The sequence below is a fragment of the Protopterus annectens genome, chromosome 7.part1 (genome assembly GCF_019279795.1).
Source record: "Protopterus annectens isolate FY-2018-M chromosome 7.part1, PAN1.0, whole genome shotgun sequence".
NCBI classification, from domain to species: domain Eukaryota; kingdom Metazoa; phylum Chordata; order Ceratodontiformes; family Protopteridae; genus Protopterus; species Protopterus annectens.
Window position 1 is genome coordinate 256,500,880 of NC_056740.1, and position 22,529 is coordinate 256,523,408.

General features: G+C 43.7%; 1 protein-coding gene across 2 annotated transcripts in view; it reads right to left on the minus strand.

Moving 5' to 3' along the window:
• MTMR10 (myotubularin related protein 10) overlaps positions 1-22,529 on the minus strand; it is a 1,193,387-nt gene that overhangs the window by 130,263 nt on the left and 1,040,595 nt on the right. For both annotated transcript variants that reach the window (XM_044078705.1, XM_044078706.1), the window contains exon 14: positions 5,993-6,163. In XM_044078705.1, the coding sequence (XP_043934640.1) occupies positions 5,993-6,163 (171 nt within the window). The remainder of the gene's footprint in view (positions 1-5,992; positions 6,164-22,529) is intronic.

The following is a 22,529-nucleotide window of genomic DNA, read 5'->3' on the forward strand; positions in this document are numbered from 1 at the left end:
AGCTTTTTTTTATTGTTTCACTACATTTACATACTGTTTTAAACTGTTTTAACATTACTTAACTGTAAACTGCTTTTTCATACTGAGAGTTGTATTTTCTGTTTGTGATTGCTCTATCCGAACCTTTAAGTGCATTTTTGTCTGTTAAAAGCATTCGCTAGTCTGCTCCTTGATCTGTTTAAAACTTTCATTTAGTGGCTACAGCTAGGAACTATAATAGTGTGCATTACTACAATTGTTTTTGTTTTATTTAAATTACTAAATTGTAAACTGCTTTTTCATACTGAGACTTGGATTTTCTATTTGTGGGTGTTCTTTCTATGCTTTTAAAGTGAGGTTTCTGTGCTCTGCTTAGGTGGCATAATCTTGATAGAAGCCTGTTGTGTAGGCTGGAAGTTTTGTTTGTGTTTCTGGCAGCCATTTTCTGCTGATTGTCTTCATTATTGAGAGTAACAAGGCCTCCTGACCTTCTGTAGTACGAGTGATTGGGTAATAGCAGGGGCTGAGGAGTAATCTGATCTTCCCAACTCTTCCATTCTTACTGCTATATAAACCCTGTGTCTTATAAAGGCTCTGCTTGTATTGTCAGGCTCTGGATTGCATTGCATAAGTGGAAATTGCTTAAGATTCCAAGAGCAAGCTAAGTTATTTCTTACACTTATTTCACTGAATTGCACTTCTGAAACGCTTATAATTGTGCTATACAGTTGATCTACTATATTTTTTGCACTGTTATAAAGCTTTTTTTTATTGTTTCACTGCATTTATGTACTGTTTTAACATTACTTAACTGTAAACTGCTTTTTCATACTGAGAGTTGTATTTTCTGTTTGTGATTGCTCTATCCGAACCTTTATGTGCATTTTTGTCTGTTAAAAGCATTCTCTAGTCTGCTCCTTGATCTATTTAAAACTTTCATTTAGTGGCTACAGCTAGGAACTGTAATTTTATACTTGGTGGCTTTGCAGTTGCCCGCCCATACTGTATATTTGATCTGTGACACTCCTCCCAGTCTAGTGTCATTAGTTCACTCAATCTAATAGAGAACATTTGTGAAGGCCAACCCACTCAGATTCTTAATGTTGAATTCACTTCTGTTCCAGTTTTCTCCACTTCCACTTTACTGGAAAAAAAAATTCTAAGCTTGCTTCCCCCCTTTCCTGTGGCAGGTCAGATATGGATTTGCTGTGTCCAGGACTGTTTGTGAGCTCCTAAGCCCCCCCACACACACACACACACTTAACTGGGGTTAAACTATTCCTGGCGCCATAAAGTCTGTTTTTCAAAATTTCCCTTGCAACTAGCCAGCCTTTTAGTTTTAGCACTCATCTGTTTCTTTGATCTCAGCACTTGTTCAAAACTCATTGTAAGCACTAAATAAGTTACAAATTACTACAGCACTCAACTTTCCTCACTTGTCTAGAGGAAAACAGTTTTTAGTACTTAATAAATAAGCACCTATTCAGGCATGTCTTAAAGGTCAGCTCCCGGTGTTTTCTCCTGTCTACCTGATGAATCTGGGCATCTTGAGACAATGCAGCAATTGCCTCATGTACACAGACAACCCTCTCCTCCTACCACCCAACACTACGACCTGTGAGAGATGCACTTATATAGCCAAACTGGAAGCAAAGCTCTCTTTACCAAAGACAGGCCTAGACAGTCAAGAGGAGAAGGTAAACACTTGCACCGCACCACACTCATCACATAGTCCCTCAGAACCTACACCACCAAAACACACTCCTACATTCGCAGAGGCTCTCTGTACTAATCTGCCCAAACAACAGAGACCTCCAAAGCAGAAATGCAAGCAACCTCCACCCCCCCTAACACAACCCAAATGACACATAGTCCACATACTCAGTGTGCCACAACTACAGCCCATAAGTCATAACGTACCCAACACTCTAGTCATAGGTGACTCTATAGTCAGGCACACTGATATTCCACTCACCAGGCTAAATAAGGAAAAAGTTACTGTCAGCTGCCTGTCAGGTGCCAGGATCCGCCACATGACGCACACACTCAGGTCACTCCACAACAAGTACAGATAGGACTCTGTCATTGTCCATGTTGATGTGAATGACCTGAGACGTACCTCCCTGGACTACATGAAAAGAGACATGGTGGAGCTCTCTGATCTTGTAGCCCAGGCCGGTATGACCCTAGCCCAGAGTAGCATCCTGCCATCACCCAGAACGACACCACAGTACAAGGACAAAATGATTGACTTTAACAATTGGCTAAGCTTCTGGTGTCATTCTAAGGGAATCCAGTATCTGTCTGCCTGGGATGACATGATCGACAGACCACGCTGCTTTGCCAGAGATGGCCTGCACCTGTCGCCCTTGGGATTCCGGATACTGGCAAAGGTTCTTGCCACCCCTATAGTGCCTTTTTTAGGCAAGGTTCAAATGACAAATTCACCACCATAACAGGTACAAGCAAGCAAAATCTGAGGGTAATGCTACAAGTCTAAACCTCAAAATGCACTCATTCGATGCACTCCTTAAAATGGAGAACATTGACATCTGTGCAGTGACAGAGACCTGGTTCAAAGCTCCAGAGAGCACCCCTGCATTACCAGGCTATAATTCATACCACACCTTTCGGCCACCAAACCCTGACCGAAACACTAAAGGTGGAGGCATGTCCATATTCATTAAGGATATCCACACCTCCAAGCTAGTTGCTCAGCATAATGCATCCGAGATTATCCAAGTTCAACTAACTCTGGGCCAAACCGCAATCCAGATTGTAGCTTGCTACAGACCTCCCACCATGCCCCAGGATTCCCACTCCTCTTTTCTTGAATCACTGGAAAATATTAAGGTACAACCCAACACTCTAATAATGGGTGATTTCAACTACCCTACCATTAACTGGGAAAACTACTCATGTACCAACCCTTTTGCTCAACGTTTTCTGGAAATCATCAATTTCAACGCTTTGGATCACCTTATCCACACCCCCACCAGAGGCAGCAATATCCTAGACCTGGTAATCACCAACATGGGTGACCGGTGTTCCACACCAGAGGTCAGCTCCTCGTTGGTCAGATCCGACCACAAGCTAATCACCCTAGACATTCACATCCCGCTCCCACCCCCATTAGGAAAACAACCGTAAAAAATTTCTCCAAAGCCAACTTCACGCTTCTTAAGACATAAGTGGCAAACTTCATGACACCCACGCAGGTGGACAATAGAGGTATGACTGCTGAATCCTACACAAATGCACTTTATAAGCACTTACACGAGTGCATGGATCGTGCTATCCCTAACAGAACCAAGATGCTATCCTCCAAAAAAAGGAAGCCAATGTGGTGGTCTTCTGCCATAAACAAACTTTACAACAGAAGAAAGAAACTGTTGCAAAAAAAGAGTAAAATCCCACGATTGGAGGAACTCCCTGGACAGCCTCAGTAAGAAGCTGAGATCCCTCATAAAATCCTCCAAAGCTAGTTATGAAAACAAAATTGCCACTGATTCTAAAGACAACCACAAAGCATTCTATAGCTATGTTAAAAATCTCAATGGCAACACTCAGATCTGCTCTGAGTTACAGCACAATGACACTAAATATACAGAACCAACTGATATTGCCAACATCCTGGCAGATAGGTTCAGTGCTAACTTTACCCCCCTATCACCCCCTAAAGGGCCCATCTTTATACCGGAAGAATGCAAAGTTCCTGTAATCATGGCTGCACAGGTAAAACCTTCACTCTCCAAAGCCAAGAACACAGCATCCATGGGACCTGACAACATTCCAGGCTGCCTTCTACATGAACTACAGAATGAACTGGCACCCCACCTAAGTACCATGTTCAATCATAGCCTCACCTCAGGCTTTGTGCCCACTGAATGGCGCACCGCGACAGTTATCCCACTCCACAAAGGGGGGGGGGCACAACAGACCCCGGGAACTACCGCCCCATTAGCCTGATGAGCCTCGTCTGCAAGGCCATGGAAAGCATCATCATGGAACTCATAAACAAAGACATTGGAGATCTCTAAACCCTGGATCCCACACAGTTTTGGTTTGTAAAAGGCAGATCTTGTCTCCTAAACCTGATAGACTTCTTTGAAGTAGTCACCAAGGCCATGGATGAGGGTAAGGTGGTTCACACAGCCTATCTAGATCTCGCCAAGGCGTTCAACACCATCCCCCACTCTGGAATTATAGATAAACTCACTAAACTAGGTATAAATCCCTATGTCACAAGATGGGTTGCCAACTGGCTTACTGAAAGAACCCACACTGTGAAAGTAGCAGACTCCAAATCAGACTTCAGACCAGTGACAAGTGGAGTACCACAGGGTTCAGTCCTGGGTCCTCTCCTGTTTGGTATCTACTTCTCTGAAGTACAGGCTAACACAGAAGTTCTTTGGCTAACTAAATTTGCAGATGACTGCAAACTAGGAGCCATAATTGAAACTCCTAACGATGTGGACATCCTACAAAAGGGCCTCACTAAGACAGATGCCTGGTGTCAAAGACATGGTCTCAAGCTCAATGCCAAAAAGTGCATTGTCATCCCCTTTGGTAAAAATTCTGTACCCATGAACTACCACATAGGCGGTAGTCTACTTAACACCGAAAGTGTGATAAGAGACCTTGGGACACAGGTGGACAGTAATCTCTCCTCTGATAATCACATCACCAAAGTGGTCAGGAAAATCCTTCTACGTGGCACACCTCATCACAAAAGGTTTCTCATCCAGAAAAAAAGAGGTCGTTCCCCCCTCTACTCATCACTCATTAGACCCATTATAGAGTACAACGCCCCTTTTGGTATGTACCTCACAAGACATCTACAACAACTGGAAAGGCCGCAAAAATACCTCACAAAGAGGATTACTGGCCTCAAACAGATGTCTTATGCAGACCATCTCAAAAAACTCCAGCTTTACTCCGTCGCATATCACCTACTCAGAGGCGATCTCTGCCTAACATACAAAGCTATGTCAAACCCAGAGCTGTTGGACATGCTCCACTTAAAGAAATCCCAATCCCTCCAAGCTACACGTTTCTAGGGATCTAAACCTCGTCACCACAATAAACAGAACATGCTGGAGGGATAGATTCCTGTCCCAGAGACTTCCCATACTCTGGAACAGACTATCTATCTATGTCAAACAGAGCTCCTCATTAGCACTCTTCAAGAAAAATCTTGATGATTGGATGGGTAATAGGAAATTCACCCCGGGGATCACTTCTGTGGTTCTGCTTGACAGGGGCACAGGAAAATCATTTTCTTGGGTGGCGAAAGCCAGGGTACCTACCTATGAACCTATGAAAAGCCGAAAAGACAAAACATGTAATGTCAGGGGAATGACAATTGTTAAAAATAATAATGGAAAGTCTGTTATAGTTTTTCTTTTGTATTAATGTATGTGCACCCATACCACTTTTTTAAAGAATTACGTTTATCAAAGATGTTTTTTTTTTAACTGAAGACTCTAACCAGAGACTGAGTTGCCAGTCCTCAATCAAATATTAAAAGGACTATGAAACTGCACATTTATCATAAACAACAAACAACCAGAGACAAAACAGTAGAAACACTACTGACAGTCAGCATGTCCCTGTGAAAATGCACACTGTAATCTAGATGAAACAGGGCATTGTTTTCACAGGTACATTTTACACACTGTAAAACAAAAAACAAAATCACTTCACTCTACTTTGTTTCTCAACAATGCAAATGGTGACTGGCAGCTGCAGCTTTAAATATTATACATACCAATATACCAGCAAATGTAGCACAATTCTTTAGCTGTATGACAGACTACTTTTATTGCACCTCACTTCTAAAATGTCTTCATTTTTCTTCCATCTTCCTTTATCTGCCTTCCCTTACAGTTCTTTACATTTTCTTTCTTGCTCACCTCTTGGTCGCTATGCATCTTTTATTAACAACCAGGGGGCAGATACAGGAAAATAATGATCACAAAGTTAAAAATCGAATGATCTGTACTATACTTACTATGATCTGCCTCACTCGATGGTACGGAGAGTTGAAGAGGAAAGTGCCAAACAGAGGGATCCATGTGCTGTCATAAAGCACTGTTAAGTAGGTTTCAGTAAACTCAAAGGCTGCAGGATACTGTTCAAGTAACTGCCAGACACAGTCCAGGAAAAGCAAAAACACAGGAGACTGAGGAAAAAAATTACATAAAACTTTCACTTCAGTATATTTCCTTCTTCAGTTATCAAGTATATATTTACATTTGTTGTCACAAACAAAACTCTGCATCTTAAACCACTACAGTTTCACCAAGTCAATGGCAGATTCTGAGTAATATTAATAAATCAAATTTAAGCTTATGCTTCCTATCAGTACTGCTGTTTCATATTTTTATTTGGTACAGAACATTTTGTATGAAAATAAAATTACTCATGAAAAGATTGCATAAAACTTTTGTCTTCTGTTGATCTGTGTACAGACAAGCCAAACTCTGAACTCAGAATTACTTTCCTAATAATTCGATTTTATAATATCATGGTAATTCGATTTTATAATATCATGGTAATTTATGATCTGAGCTTCTAGTTGGAACAAAGCTATGCGATCACACAGATTCCAAAGATACAGACCACATATACATGCAGGTTTACTATGTAACACACAGTTGCCAACTTCACAGCAAAAAAAATAACAGTTCTGTACCACACATAACTGAGGTTAAAGTAGGGGCTTGAAAATACTAGAATGTCCAGTCAAAGACGAAGGAGTAATCTAACCTGAGGATCAACTTCCTCATGTAGGAGGAAGGACTAGAGGATTCACCACTGTAATAGTGGCTCTTACAGAAAATTGATTAATTGTGCAGTCCTTGCAGCAAACTGTGGCAGAATAAAACAGGTTGTGAGATAGAGGTGCATTTTACAAAGTTAAATGCCTTAACCTGTATGCAAGCCACAGCATATTCACAGCCTTGAGGTACATGGGAGGAATATGTGGGGACAGGGCATAAAACAAAAAAAACTCTGCCTTCAGTAACAGCATACAGCAATTCTATCCTTAAAGACAATATACTGTGCACCTTTAAGCCTTAGGTTAGCAGAATGGCTGTGGGAAATGCTGGTATTTAAAAAAATTATATATATTTCACATACCTCTCAACTGTACAGATTTTCTTAGAATATCCAGATTTCTGCCTCATATTTTTGGTCCATTTTTCAAACTGTATGCTTTCTAAATTTGTAGGAGCAATTTTTTTAAAATTGTCCCTATTTTTGGGCCTTTATCCTACCAATTATTTACGGCTTTGTCCAGATTTCTTGCTCTAACCGGTTGACAGGTCTGCTAGTTCACTATTAAAAAGGCAAGACCAGACTCTGAAAAAAATAAAATGTGATTTTACCAGCATAACAGTGACTTGAGAAACTTACTGCTACACTATTTAAGCCCCAATGCACTCTTCAAATGTGTTGTGTGTTTGCATCCTCCCATACCTCTGCTAACTAAATAAAGTCTAAGGTCACTGTACTGTGAAGTAGCATGTAAAATTCGAGGTACCACAACCTTCAACTTTACTACATACTCACCAGATTTGTTGTTACAGTCATGTCATTCTAAAGTTCACAATTATTGTTCTTGGCATTATAACAAGGAATTAAAAATTTACATAAGTAAATAAAGCAAGAAAAACACATTACTAACAGAATAAATGTTAGGAGTTCAAAAATCTCCTCTGATGTGTCAACTGCTCTTTAAAGGCCAACCCAGCTGTGTATTTAAACAGCTATTTGAAAGAAAGTACACCAACAGTCATCTAGAGAGCAAACAACGGACAATAAGGAATGCTTCTATATGGGTACAGAGACTTGCATGTTACAGTGAAGTTCTCAAAGAAAAAAAGGAGATGAAAAGAATCTCTGCATTAGATTTTTTGCAGACCTTTTTGTTAAGTTATAATGTAGGATCCGATATCGATCCTAACCGCGTTATTTTCTTAGGATCCATCTCAAGCTCCCTCCGTTTGTCTGCAAAAGCTCCCGCCCTCACCTCTCCTCACCCACTCAACCACCCATTTATGACTGATGACCTTTGGTCTGGTACTCTCCATGCTGGGCGTATTTGGTTCTTAGTCACCTAGTTGTTCAGTTTTTTTTTTTTCATTCATGTGATGTTAGTTTTTTTCTATTTATTCTTTTTTTTTTTAGTTTCTTTATTTTTTTTTTTCTTTTGAGTTAATTTTGTACTTTTTTTCCCTGTGTGTTTGGGCCTGTGTGTGTGTGTTTTTAGGTTTTTTGTTTTAGCTTTTTTTTGTATGAATTTTGTTAAACACTTGGGTTCAATGAACAGCCCAAATTTGTTTTTTTAGCACACCCCGGCTGTATGCCAAGCTTTCCCCCCGTGTCTATACCCTGGATTTACTTTTCTGATGCTCCAGGAGTTTTGGGTTGGATGGTTCAACATTAAGGATTAAGAAGCTGGCTTCCCGCTTTGTGGCCTGGGCTTTACCGCTCGGGCTCGTCTTCTTCGGCTCCGTTCTGAGCGGTTCTCCTCCCGGGTTTACTCTCCGGGCGGGCCTTTACACACCTCCTCTTCCTGGGACTCAAGCCCCCCTCTGGGGAGGAGAGGGGTTATTGACTCCCTGGAGTCGAGGCCTCTCACCGAAGGCGGCTGTCCTCCCTGTTTGGCCCCGAGAGGGATGCCCCGAAACTCCCCGAGGCGGCTCCTCCTCGCAGCTCCCCGCTCCCGCCCCCAGTGTGCTTTGCGGGTCCTGAGTCCGGCTCACTCCGAGGCTCGCCAGGGGCTTCGGAGGGAGCTCCACTCCCACCTCCTCGTTTCACGGGTCCTGTCCAGAGGAGGAGATGAGCCTGATCCCGAGACCGGAGAATATCTAAGCCCAGATGCAGATGGATGCAGAGAACCTGTGGGCCTTTTCAGGATTTTTGAACCCTGCGCTCAAACCTCCGGACTCCGGCCCCCCGGGCGGGCCGGGGGAGGAGCAGAGCAGCTTGCCCAGGCCCTCTCAAACTCCGGCCTCGAGTCCCGACCTCTTGGTACTTCGGCGCCCTCTGGAGTCCCGGTGCCGGATGGAGGGACCTCTCGGCGCCGATGGATCTTCCTGATCCGGGCCCCCCTGTCTCAGACTCGCCTCGCCTCCCTCGGAGCGACTGTCCCCGATCCGGAGCCCCTTGCGCCTCGCTCCCATCGACGCCGGCCGATCCGCCTCACTCCGCAGTCGGATTCGCGCGTCGGATCCTCCGGCCTGCCGATTGCCCTGATGGTGGTAAGCCTCGGCCCCTGCGCCCGCCGCCCGCCCCTGGCTCGCCCGCACTGGGCCAGGCTTCCACCATCCGCCCCTGGAGGAGCGCCCGCTGGACTGCCCCAAGTTGCTGCCTCCCGTTGCCCCTTGAACACAAGTAAGTTCCTGGGACCCAGAGGATGTCCTCAGCTCCCCTCAAGGGACAGACCACACTCCCCAGAGGACTCTGGGACAAGCCCCCTCTCAGGAGGAAGGACAGGAGCTCAAGGAAGGTCACCCCCCTCACATGTCTTCTTGGGGAGGGGGGAACGAGGATGTCTCATTCCTCGAGGATGTCTCATTCCTCATGTCTGAAATTCCTGCCTCGCCCTTACTCCGTGCGGCTCCGTTCGTCTCTTGGGTCCACCCTCAGTTGGTCCCATTTGACTCCCCCCCTGGTCCTCCTGGGTGTCTACACTGGGTGGCGTGAATTACCACCGGACACCGCCAGGCCAAAGAAGCCCGAGCCGATAGGATCCTGAGGCCCGCATCGGATCTTGCCTGTTACAAAGGGGCCTCCGTAGATGGGCGAGGGCCCGGCGCCCACTAGAGATGGGGAGAGTCCAAGGAGCCACTCAGTCCATCCTGGCTAGATGATGTCCTCAGGTCCATCCGTTTCTAAGGAAGCCACCTTTGTGGTCAGGGACCTTGAAAGGATGCTTACATGTCATTAGCATGTCATTAGGAGACAGCAGATCTCTGCACATGTCATTAGGATGAGGCCCCAGTCCATTAAAGAGGGGAGCACATTCTCAGAGACCCCCTCGGGGTCAGTTACTAGTACCTCACTCAGGCTGCATGGCGCCTCTTAGGTCAGTTACTAATAGAGCCACGCGCGCTAGAGCGCCGGACAGGCCTGGTCACTGGCTGACTGGCCTGGGCCAGGCCACTGCCCTAGGCCTTTTGATGGTTTCAAAGCTTTGCGAGCGTTCCATGCCGCTCATTCTGCTCTTTGGCAAAACCGTTCGGCGAGCGCTGCCTGGGCTCGGAAAGTTGCTGCTCTGCCCAGAGGCGAATCTGCACCGGCACCCCCACTCTAGGAACCAAAGGGGAAGGGTCAGAAGATGTTCCAAAAGTCCCACAAAGCACCAGCTCCTCCCCGAGCCAGCAGTCCCCAGGGGGAGGCCCGGACGGGAGGCCGCCCTAGGACAAGAGGGAGGGGTCCAGCGAACTCAGGGAGAGGGTCTCCTTTCTCAACTGGCCGCAGCAAGGGTTGCCCGACTGGCAACGGGGGGTCTGCAGTCGGGGCAGTCGGGAGTCCGGGCAACATGGGGCATGGGACATCATAACATGGGTCCTCCAGAATATCAGACATATTCCGCATCCCTTTCCTTCACCTTCCCTATTCCTCCACTCCCAATCAAAGGACGCCCCACCGCGTTCCCGGAGGTCATAATGGAAATTGGCCAGAATCTGGCAATCTGAGCAAGAAGAGAGCCATCCAGCCCCCAGTTCGGCAGGCATTTTCCCAGGTGGTTCTTTTGAACCAAGACCAATACTAGACCTCTCTCTTGAATCTGGCAGTCTCTCCAGACCTGGCAGTCCCCAAAGAAAAAAGTAATGGTCACTTCTGGTCAAATCTCTTCTGATCCTCCTCTGGGGAGAACTCACTGATGTACTACCACATCTGGACGCCAGACCACACATCCTGATGGACAGGCCTTCAGGTTCCTCGGCTTCCGGCTGGTTCCAGTCACTACCAGTTCGGGTCGGGTCCTTCCCCAGTCCCCCCACCAAATCATTCACAAAGTCAGGTGCAGTGGTAGCAGCAGAGGCTTCAGGGGTGCAGGTGTCCCCTACTGGGACCGCCTGGACCACTCACTTCAACTCACCTAACACTTTTTCTGGCTTTATTCCTTTCTCCATCTTTCTCTCTTTCTGGGCATCAATAAAAACAAACAAAAAATACAACCCACACACAGCTCTTAGATTTTATAGGGGCCAGGCAGGCCAGAAAGGAGGAGCTTCACGGGCCTCACTGCGGGACAGAGTTCAAATCTGCTCCAGGTGCGGTGGGCTCCACTCCACACTCAAGTTCTGTTCGCGGAGTTGGTCTGAGGGGAGGGGGTCCATGGCATCTGCTATAGCACACTTCTTCCTCTTTGCCAGGCTATGCGCATTCTACAGTCTGCATATATAGCACTTCAGGACTTTCTTAGCTGGGGAACAATTGCGCTTTCAGGACAACATTCTTTAGGATTCAATGTACATCAACAAGCTTGGATTCACAACACATCTCCAAGCAACTCAAGAAAGCCATCTTAGAGAGAACAAGGTAGGGTGCCTTGCCGAAACAAGCTGAGGGCATTCTCTATACCAACGGTCCAACCAATCGGTCCAACATCCCTCTCAACTGCCCCAGAACTGCCCTTTTACACAATGTCTTCACTGTCGAAATTTCTCTCACGCTCGAGTAGCGGTGCATATTCGCAGGAACTCTTTTACTTCTCCTCTTTTGCTCTCCTCAAGCACCTCTTTTTCGTCCTGATACCTCTCTCCCAAGGTTCCCCATCGCTCTGGTGCATGCTTACACTGCGTCTTCTGCCAGTAAGGCTCTGCCACCTATCCACTGCTCCTCCTCATTGCCTCTGGTGCTCTCTCTTGTGTTCTGCGCTGCTCTTGAACTTTGATTCTCATTGGCCCCTCCTTCAGTTCTGGTTCCAATCCCTTTCTCGGTGAATCCTCCTTGGATTCTGGATCCCTGATGGATCTGATATCCGGATCTGATATCCCATCCATCTCTCATCTCTCCACTGACATCCGACAGCCTGCATCCTTGGTTCCTCCAGTTCCAGTTCCACTCTGGACTCCCGGACTGGCTATTTATTTTACTGGGCAGTGGCAGCTCATAAGCTCATAACTCATCCGGCAAAGTGAGCAAGCAAGTGTAAACGCTTTTTTCCTCTTTGAATCCGGAGCGGCATCCCCTGAATCCCTCTTCCTCTTCAGTGCACCACTTTCTTCACCTCAACCTCCTCTTTAACGATGGTGCCTACAGTTCAAGTAGCAGTTGGTGTGGGTGGCATTTACTCATATCACATTATGTCTAATCTCTTATGTCAGCCAAAAAATTTAAAATTTTTTTCTTTCAGTACTTTTTTCTTAAAGGCCCCTATAAATCTCTGGGTCTCCTTGGGACCTCTCTCTCTCTCTCCTCGCCCCTTGCTTCTCATCTCTCGAGGAGCCAGCGGCTTTGGTGGATCTCAAATTTTGTCCTGGCACAGACAGCCTTTTAGTAGCTATTACAAAGAGAAGAGCTTTGAGCTCGCATCTTTTCAGCTAAACCTCCCGGACCGGTATTACCTCCGAACGGACCCTCAGGACTAACCCGCCCTTTTCTCCCTAAAGTAAAGTCGCCAGCAAACATCAATCCTGTTTTCTCCATTAACCTTTCTTTTAAAAAAATAATAAGCTCCAGAATATAAGCTCCATTAGGCAGATGTTCACAGGCAACTTAGATTTTTGACTGGTCATAGGCAATCTGGTCATAGGTTGACCATTTGTTTATTTCCTTGCAAAAATGCAATTTAATTCAATTTCTAAAATTTCAATTTTCTCTGATTCGCTGATGCATCAGTGCATCTTGCTGGCTTCAGGCTTCAGGAAGGCGGAGGTGTTCATGCCCATGTTCATGCCTCCAGTATTACCGGGTCACCCTCTACCCGGCAGCCTTCTTCCTCTAGATGATATTGCAGCAGAGCAGCAGCAGCAGCCTCATACTTATTTTTTATTTCAAAGTTGGATCTTGCATCTAGGGTAGAGCATATCCTTTGGCTCCACGGGCCGGAATATCCTTTCCATGATGGTGGCCCAAGATTCAAGAGCTGGGGAGCTGGTCCACAGGTTGCAGGTTGCAAATGAATATATACTTCTTCAGATTTAGAAGTATGTACTCACCATAAACGCTCATCTGAGTAGGTGTATATTCATGTCTGCAATCATCCCCCCTATCCCCTGGCCTTTTCAGTTTCCTGCATATTCTATGTTTACCTTTTCAGGGTGTTGTTGCTTGGATCCACCCCCAGGTTGCAGACAAATGAATACACCTACTCAGATGGAACGTTATGGTGAGTACATAACTTCTAATTCTTACGTAGCACCACAGCTGTATTCTACATCATAGAACGGAAAAAAAAAACATTCCAAGCAGGTAAATGTGTAAAAATTCAGGAAGGAAGATATAAAACGAAGCAAAACAATTTCAAAATTATTTTCTTCCCTTTTTCTCTCTCTCTGCTGCACATTTTCAAACTGCAATGCTCAGCAAATTATTTATGAGTTTAATTTGCAGCAACATAGATTTTGTTGGTTAATAAGACTAAAGTAAGTCAGAAGCAACCACATCCATATGTTCATTTCCTTGGTATAACAGGATCTCCTCTCTCTGTATTACAAGATGCCCTGCAGACTGTAAATTAATTAAATCTGGAATGTAGAAAAATCTGACTTCAGAAGCCACAATGGCTATTCTGAAAGTTCAAAACTTGATGAAACCACATACTGCATTTCTGTATCACAAGCACAAAGAATAATGAACATGTGGGCTACTGTGCTACAGAAACCACATTAGTTTGGGTTAAAACACAAACATGATGCATTGTGTATTCTCAACATATCAAACTATTTGTTAGGGGGGTCTTCCTCTGTGACTCTGATATGGATATCCTCTCTTGCAATCCTAAAATGTGGCACTGCTGAAACTCTTGTGTTCAGAGACATATGTCATGATCTCATATAGTGGCACTGGACAGTGTGCTTGCCATTGTGCCTACTAATTGACTTCTACCACTAGACAAGCAGATTCTAGACATAAAAAAATAAACTGCACTATACTCTGTACTAAATTGGTTTAATTTTACCCTGCACTGTATTGTTTTTTTTTTTTTTTTATTACTTGTGTATTGTACCACTGTTATTTCTTTTGTATTTTTCCTATGCGGAGCTTTTCTCCCCAGGCCTCCGTTGAAAAAGGACGTGCGTCCAGTCAGACTATCCCAGTAAACAAATGTAAAATAAAAATAAATAAAAATATACAACATTCTTTAAATATATATACCTGACCAACATAGACAGAACTACAACAATAGCTGCTGGATGGAAAAGAAATCCACATACAGGGGAGGAAGAGAAGGTAATTCGAACTCACCAAAGAGAATCCCCTCATAGATGACCTGATAATGGAGGGTATGTACCCACTTACATCTGAGACAGAGGATCCTACTCAGTGGATCAGAGACTGGGAAGAATCCCAATCAGGATTTAGCACTCCCAGAAGACAGGAGTTGAAGAATGGCTAAAAGGCAAATGTTCAGAAAAAAAGAATTTTGACTTGCTAAAAATAGCCACAAAAAACAAATTCCAGTATCATGGACCAAGAAACAGTGCTTGCTGCATGTGTGAACCAATGTCCAAGTAGTCACAGCAAAGCTCGCTGCATGTGTGAACCAATGTCCAAGTAGTCACAGCAAAGCTCGCTGCATGTGTGAACCACTGTCCAAGTAGTCACAGCAAAGCTGTCTGCACTGGAAGCAACTATTTATCTGCTGAAGTGGCCTCTAACAGAATAATTTTCCAATGGGTGGGTCACTATTATGCAGCTTAAAAATATTTGGAGCATTGCACAATAAGAGCTCATTACTCCCTGAACCAAACAGGATTAACAATATATTTATTTATTTTTTTTATAAAACTACAGTTAAGATAATTACCATAAATTACAGTTGTGTAGGTACTTACAATAATAAATGTAGATGTTCAAGTGTCTTCAATTTTGCAGTAAATACTCCCTGGATTTCCTACCTTAAGGACACCTAAGGCTGGCCCAAATACTAAAGACTTTTCTCCTTGCTCAGGCTCAGCAAATGCCCTCCCCTTTCTGACATCAGGTCATTGGGGTATAAAGTGTCATTGGTTGGTGCCATTTCTTCATGTTTTTCTTGCCCCCCCTGACTAGACTTCCACTCTTTCCATTGCAGCCATAAGCAAGAACTGCCCAGATTTGTACGCAGGCCTAGCTGTGATAATAAGAGAAGGACATAAATGGGGAGGGAGAAGATGGGTCCTAACAGTAGAGAAGAGTACCCATTCCAGTCCTAAAGGTGGAACTGGAGAAAAAAATGGGTAGGTGGGAGGCAATAGGTACTTAATGCAGATGATTGAACATCTACATCTAAGGTAAGTAATTACACAACTGTTCTATATTCATTGTGCTTCAATACTGCAGTAATTTGTCTTGTTTTTAAAACACCTTTATTGAATTAATCATAAGCAAACTTACAATTATATAAAAGTGATCAAACCATATTAATAAGTTCACATTTGCAAACATTGCACATCACATGCACTCATATATCCTATGATCTAAGCAACATTTTATAAATTATTCAGTTCCTACCCTCTCAAACCTCGTTCATCCTCCAAAACTTCCTTCTGTATGTACTGTTTCCACAGTTTCATTTTTTTCTATGTAATTTACTCCTACCGTTTTCTAAAGATTCCAACAGACAAATACTTTAAAAATCACGGTTTAGAATTGAAATGGGCCTATATAAACACTAGATCATTGAATATGTATTGTCTTTGGGTATTACAGCCACCACAGCTTTTTTCCAGGATGTTGGTGCTTCCCCTCCTTTTAAAATGCTGTTAAAGAAAACCTTCCACATCTTTCCCTCCCAACTTCCACCAAATCTATTCCTGAAGACTTTCCTGTAGATTGGTTAATCGTCACCATTTTTATCCCATCTCCTTCTATCTCGACTGTTAGTGTTGAGCCTCATCTAGCTCTAACATTGGCATAGTCAAGTCTTCCATAAATATTTCAACCTGTCCTTTTTCCTTGATTCTCCCACTTTTTATACAAATGTTTATAAAATTTCCAAATATCTCTGGTTATGATCTGGTCAGGATCTCTGGTTATTTTTCTTGTTATAGGCTCCCTAAGTTTGGCAAAAACCCTTTCTACTTCCTGTTGCCTACGTTTTTTTTTCTATTGTGGAGTTATCAAAAAACAGTTTCTTAAAAACAATCTTTCTAAACTTGTGCAAATTATCCAGGTACTATCTTATTTTCTCTTAAGCACTCAGCAAATCAGCAATGATGCCTCCTCTTTCTGTGAGACTCCCCTTATTTTACAATACTTTAACCTTTGTCAGCTCCTCTAATAATCCTTATTACTTCCTAACCTGACCTCTTTCTTTTATTTCTCTACTTTCACTTTATCCCACTCACTGGCTATAACTTCTGGAGTACCTTCTATCTTCCCTAATAACTCTGATAATTTCCACTATCCATTCCTTAAAGGTGGGGAAGTGCAAATGTCTCATCTTTACTCTGCATTTGTTATCTCTGTAATTACTGGCATGTGATCTGAAATAGTTGAAGGATGTGTATCAAAGTTCTTAACTAAATGGACATGTTCCTGTGAAATAAAATTTCTATCACATACAGCCCAGTTATTGTACCTTGAAGAATAATACGTAAATTCTTTGAGTTCCTGATACTGAACTCACATCTTTCATGTAAAATATTTTCATAAATGTCTTCAGAAATCTACCCTCTTTTGTTATATTTTAGCATCATAGAAGATTACTATGCTAATAGCCCTGGAATCCTTACAAGCCTAACCAAGTTAAACTCTTGTTCCCAATAGTGTCCATTAACAGCAAACACTATGAAAATCAGCACCTACTGCCCCTGTCCAGGAAGGACATGGGTGGAACCCCCAGGGAGAATTTCTGGTTACTCATCCAATCGTCCAGATTGCGCTTAAATAAGGTCAAAGATGGGCTCTGCTTAACATGAATTGGAAGCCTTTTCCAAAGGTGAGGCAACCTCTCTCTCTAGCAAGTTCTGTTGATGCCGTGTGCCATTAGGCTTGCAAATGTACAGCATTTCCATTAAAGCAAGGTCAGAGACTGCTTTGTATGCCAAGCACAGGTCACCTCTGAGCAGTCTTTATGATACAGAATAAAGTGACAGAGACTTTTGTCTGTCCACATATGACACCTGCTGGATGCCTTGAATCTTCTTTGTAAGGAACCTTTGTGGTCTTTCCAATTGCTGCAGGTGCTTGGAAAGGTACATACCAAAGGGAGCACTGTATTTCATTACTGGCCCTTGAAAGAAGAATACAAAGGGTTATAACCTCTTTTTCCTGGAGCAATGGCTTTGCTTATGAGATGAGCAATATAAAATCCCTTCTTACCACCGTGGAGACATGGTGATCTCAGATAAGGTTGCTGTAAAAATGTGTGCCCAGACCTCTCACCACCGAATCCATGCTTAGGGTATTGTTATTGAAGTGGTAGTCTGCAGGAATACCACCCTTGCCAAAGAGGATGATAATGCATTTTTTTGCATTTAGTTTAAGACCATGACTTTGGCACCAATCATAGTCTGTGTAAGTCCCTCTTGTAGGATAGTGACATTGTTTGGGGTCTCAATGACTGCTCCCAGTCTGCAGTCATCAGCAAATTTGGTCAGCAACAGACCTTTAGTTTTGCCTAGACTTCGAAGAAGTAGATTCCGAATAGATGTCCCAGAACCGAACCCTGTGGGACACCGCTGGTTACAGGTCTGCTAGAGGAAGTGTAGTCCCCTATTTTAACTGTACGAGTAAGTAAGTAACTGTAAGCCAGTTCACCATCCACCTGACAATGTATGGGTGAGTTTATCGATGATGCCGGAGTGGAGGATTGTGTCTAAGGCCTTGGCCAAGTATAGGTAGGCCGTATGCACAGATTTGCCCTCTACTAGGGCTTTGGCGATTGTCTCAAAGAAGTCCACCAAGTTCAATAGACATGATCTCCCCTTGACATAGCCAAACTGGGTAGGGTGAAGTTTTTGGAGATTTCCTATATCTTTACTGATAATGTCCATGATGATTCACTCCATGGCATTGCAGATAAGACTGGTTAAACTAATGGGTCTATAGTTTCCAGGGTCACTGGATGCACCCCCTTTGTGCAAAGGGATGACGGTAGCTTTTTTTTCCATTTTCTCTGGGATGCTGCCAGTGCTTAGGCTGTGACTGAAAACAGTACCCAGTGAAGCTGCTAACTTCTGCTTTAACCCACGTAGAACACAGCCTAGCATGTTATCTGGTCCCATACAGGCCATGTTTTTGGTCTTGCAGAGGACACTCAAGACCTGCTCCTTAGAGATTCTAGGTGGTAGGAATGCTTAGGGGTATGTGTGGCGGGGACAGGGGAAGAGAAGTTTTCACTGAATCTGTCAGCCAGCAGGTTTGCTATAGCCACAGATTCTGTATACATAATACCATTGACTATTAGTTCAGTGCAAATTTGGGACTTTTCTTTGAGGTTACGGATGTAACTTAAGAATGTCTTATGGTTATCCTTAGTTGGGGAAACTAATTTGGATTAGTAGTTGGTTTTTGAGGACTTCAAAATAAGTCATATTTGCTTGTTTAAGTTGATGAGGGAGAGCTTCCAGTTTTGAGACCTTTCCTTCCTAGTCTTAGGCTGCAGTTTCTTTCTCTTATTGTATAGCCTTTTAATGGCTGATGTCCACCAGGCAGGTTTGATTTTATTTTGGTCCTGTCAGATACGGCGCACTCAATATAAAAGTTCAGATGTTTGTATAAAGCACTGGCATACAACCCAGCACAGGTGTCTGTTCCATCTATGAGGGGATGGATTTTGAAGCTATTTATGCTGTCAAATAACAGGGTGTAACTGACCGTGGGAAAGATTTTATTTTCGCTGCTGGTAAAGGGGGGGGGGTCTGATGTTAGTTACTTCTAACGAGATTGATTTATGCCCAGACCTCCCCAGGGAGGACAGAATACTGGGAGTGGTGCGATAGTTCCCCATGTTGGTAAGCACCAGGTCCAGGATAGTTGAGCCCCTAGTGGAGGAATCAATCAACTGATCCAGGGCACTGGAGTTGACGAAATCCAGGAACCTTTGGGCAAATTAGTTAGCAGGTGTATAATTTACCCAGTTGATGGAGGAGTAATTAAAGTCGCCCAAAACTAGGGTGCTCAGTTGTATCTTGACAGACTCAAGTAGGTCCAAGTAGGCTGAGTATCCTGGTTCATAGAGGGAGTCCTATAGCTGGCAATGACTTAAACAGGGGTCTTACCAACAGTCAGTTGCACCTGAAGGAACTCCAGGGAATCAAGCTGTATAACTAATCTACAGTTGTATTTACTTTTAATGAATAATGATACACCACCCTCTCTAGTTCTCACACCTTCAGTCTTTGGTCTGAACATGTGGAAGGAAATGTAACCTGGTATGGCTGGGGTGCTCTCCGCTGCCTTAAACCAGGTATCTGTGACTGCACAAATGTCAGCATCTTCCAAAGCAAGGGCTGCTTCCAGTGAGTGCAGTTTCAAGGTTTAGACTCCTAGCATTTAGCAGCATAACCTTGAGGTTGTTTTTATAGGGTATTTTTACGTAGAAATGTTGTTCTTGTGACATTGCCTAAAAAAGGCACTATGGGGGGTGGCTGTGGCAAGGACCTTAGCCAGTAACCAAAAACCCAGAGTGACAGATGAAGACCATCTCTGGCAAAACATTGAGGTCTACTGACCATATCATCACTGGCTGACAGATACTTTGTTCCCTTCTAGACCCCCCAGATACATCCTCATTGTTGTAAATCAAATTCCAGTCCCCACATGTATGTAATAGTTCTTGCTGAAAGCTATTTCTACCCATTTTTTTTAAATCTCCAAAACAGCAGTTTAGGTGGAATATAAAAACATGGCCACTGTAATCCTCATCTCTTGCTTGGCAATAAACTTACAAATGATTTGTTTCTTAGCTGGTCTCCCTTTCCTGTTTTTAGCAAAAGCCAGAAACAACTGATTAGACTTTCTGTGGGTTTTTGTCTTAAGCAGGTAGACGATGAGTTTTCTTGTATTTATCTAATGAATGCAATGTTTTCCCTCCTTTGCTTTAAGAATGTGGGAGGAAGACAAGCGGATTAATGGATTGGTTCAATGAAAACACAGATGGTACCATATGCATAAAAAAAGGTTCAAAGATTCCCCAGCTAGAGGTAAGAGTCAAGAGCTATAAGGAGGCCATTTTTACGAGTGAAGAATTTGACATCTATAGTGGTGGGAGGTTCAAAAGGAGGTTGAATACATTTTTCTACGACAAATTTATATCTCAAAGAGGAGCACTGATCCTTCTTTGTGTCCTCAAATGAATGATACCTTTGAGTACCTTTCATGGTAGGACAATAAACAATTGGTGGGTGAATAGGCAGACAAGCTGAGATTGTAGAGGCATGGCTGTCTATGAAAGCACAAAAGTGGCCACAGTTGCAGAGTTCTGTCACATAGCTTTGAATTAGTGGTAGCCTGGCTTGCAGCAGCTGGTGCCCTTTGGCCATGCACCATTTTGAGAATTAGCCGTTTTGAAATGTATGATTTTTCTGACACTTAGTCTTCTGGGTTCTATGAGGATTTTTAAGACATTCTTAGAGTATGGGTGCCTGGAGGCTATATGCATCATATCACCCATGCTAATAGTTTCAACATGTCCAAGTAAGGGTGTACAGTGAATTCCTTGTTCTCCGTGAGAAGTTCCAATTTTAGAGGCAGCATTCATGGTTCTTCCTAGGCTATGCTATGAGGAATGGTGGACCAGTACTGTCTGGAGCAATGGGGAGCTATTAGGATTACCCTTGGGTCAGTCTCCTTGATTCTTAAAGTATCCAGGGATGAAGGTTAGGGGAGGAAAGAGAGACCTATCCAGGGGAAGAAGAAGGCATTCATACTCCACAGTCTTTTCAGTGGAGACCTTGAGCAAAATATTTCAAGGTGCTTGTTCTGTTCTCTGGCAAAAAAAGTCCATTTTTGGTATACCCACCCTACATGTCAGTTGCAGAAAAACTTCCCTCTTCAGCATCCACTCACAAAAGGTTTATGTCTGACCTTCTGAGTGACTCTATCTGGCAATTTTCTGTTCTTGATAGACACTGAGTCAGGAGGATCAGTCCCGTCCACTGTGCCAGATCCCAGAGGGGACAGGAATAAGTGTCTCCACATCTTATCAGCTACTACAACACACTGTTCTTACTAGCAGAGTCAGTGGTGTACATTTTGTTTAGAAGGTTGCCAATGCTTTCTGAAATAACATTATTTCTTTTAGGTTGATGTGTTTTGCCCAGAAACTGCTGTTCCAGCAACTCTGCACAATCACTTCTAAGTGAAAGCTCCAGGCAAGGTCCAAGATGTTGGTGCTGAGGACCTGGGTTCTTGCCTGCATTTGGGAGGGAACTCTGATTTTGTTGACATGCTCAAATCCACCAGAGGAGTTCCAATCCTGATGTAGGGAGGAGAACTATCTATGTTTGTAACTATATGTTTGTAAGGATTGTTGGTGCTGGCACCAAAGAAACCATGAACTCCAAAATCCAGAGGAATTCCCCACCCAGAAATAAAGATTTTTGGAAGTGCTGATCAGGAGACTAACTTCTTCATGTCGCAGGCATGCCCTTCTGGTACCTAAAATCCAATTCTGCATCCAGGAAGCTCACTCTGGTGGAGGGCTAGAGATTGGATTTCTGTAGCATGACAGTGAACCCCAGACTGGAGAAGCATTCCAGAGTCAGTTGGAGGAATGGCCTCAGTTCCTCCAGGGTGGCTGCTTGAATTAGGCAGTCATCCAAATATGGGCACCCTTTGTCCTGCAATGGGCCATCACTAGATCCAGATATTCTGTTTAGACTGACAGCAATGGATAAGCCAAAGCACAGAACTGGTAGTGAGAACTCCCCACCTTGAAGTAAAAGAAAGAACAGTTGTGCAAGTACACTTAACCTAACAGTAGATTGTTTGAATGATCACTGCTGCAAGCTATACGGGTTATATCCTGCATAGGATATAACAGCTGGCCTGCTTCCAAAACATCAGGGCACTTTCCACATGCCCAAACCATCAGTCAGCTCAACTTCAGCCTTCCTAAAAAGACAAGTTTGGGTGTCAAACCCTTCAGTGCTTTCATGCCAACTGACAGAGGGAGGCTGAACCTTGAGAGGACATTGCTAGGAACAAACAAAAAAAAAATGCTGAAACCCTGGTATAAAAAACACACCAAAAAACAAGGGGGATAGAGACAAAGTAGCAGAAGTATAAACTTTTCACCCTCTCCATAGCCCAACTGTCTATCAGAAGGGAGAAGTTTGAAAGATGGTAAAAGCATGGATGGCTTGTCAGCAGAAACAGAGACCACAGCAAGGTCTGAAGGAGGACATTTGTAAACTTAAAGGCCTCAGGCACCT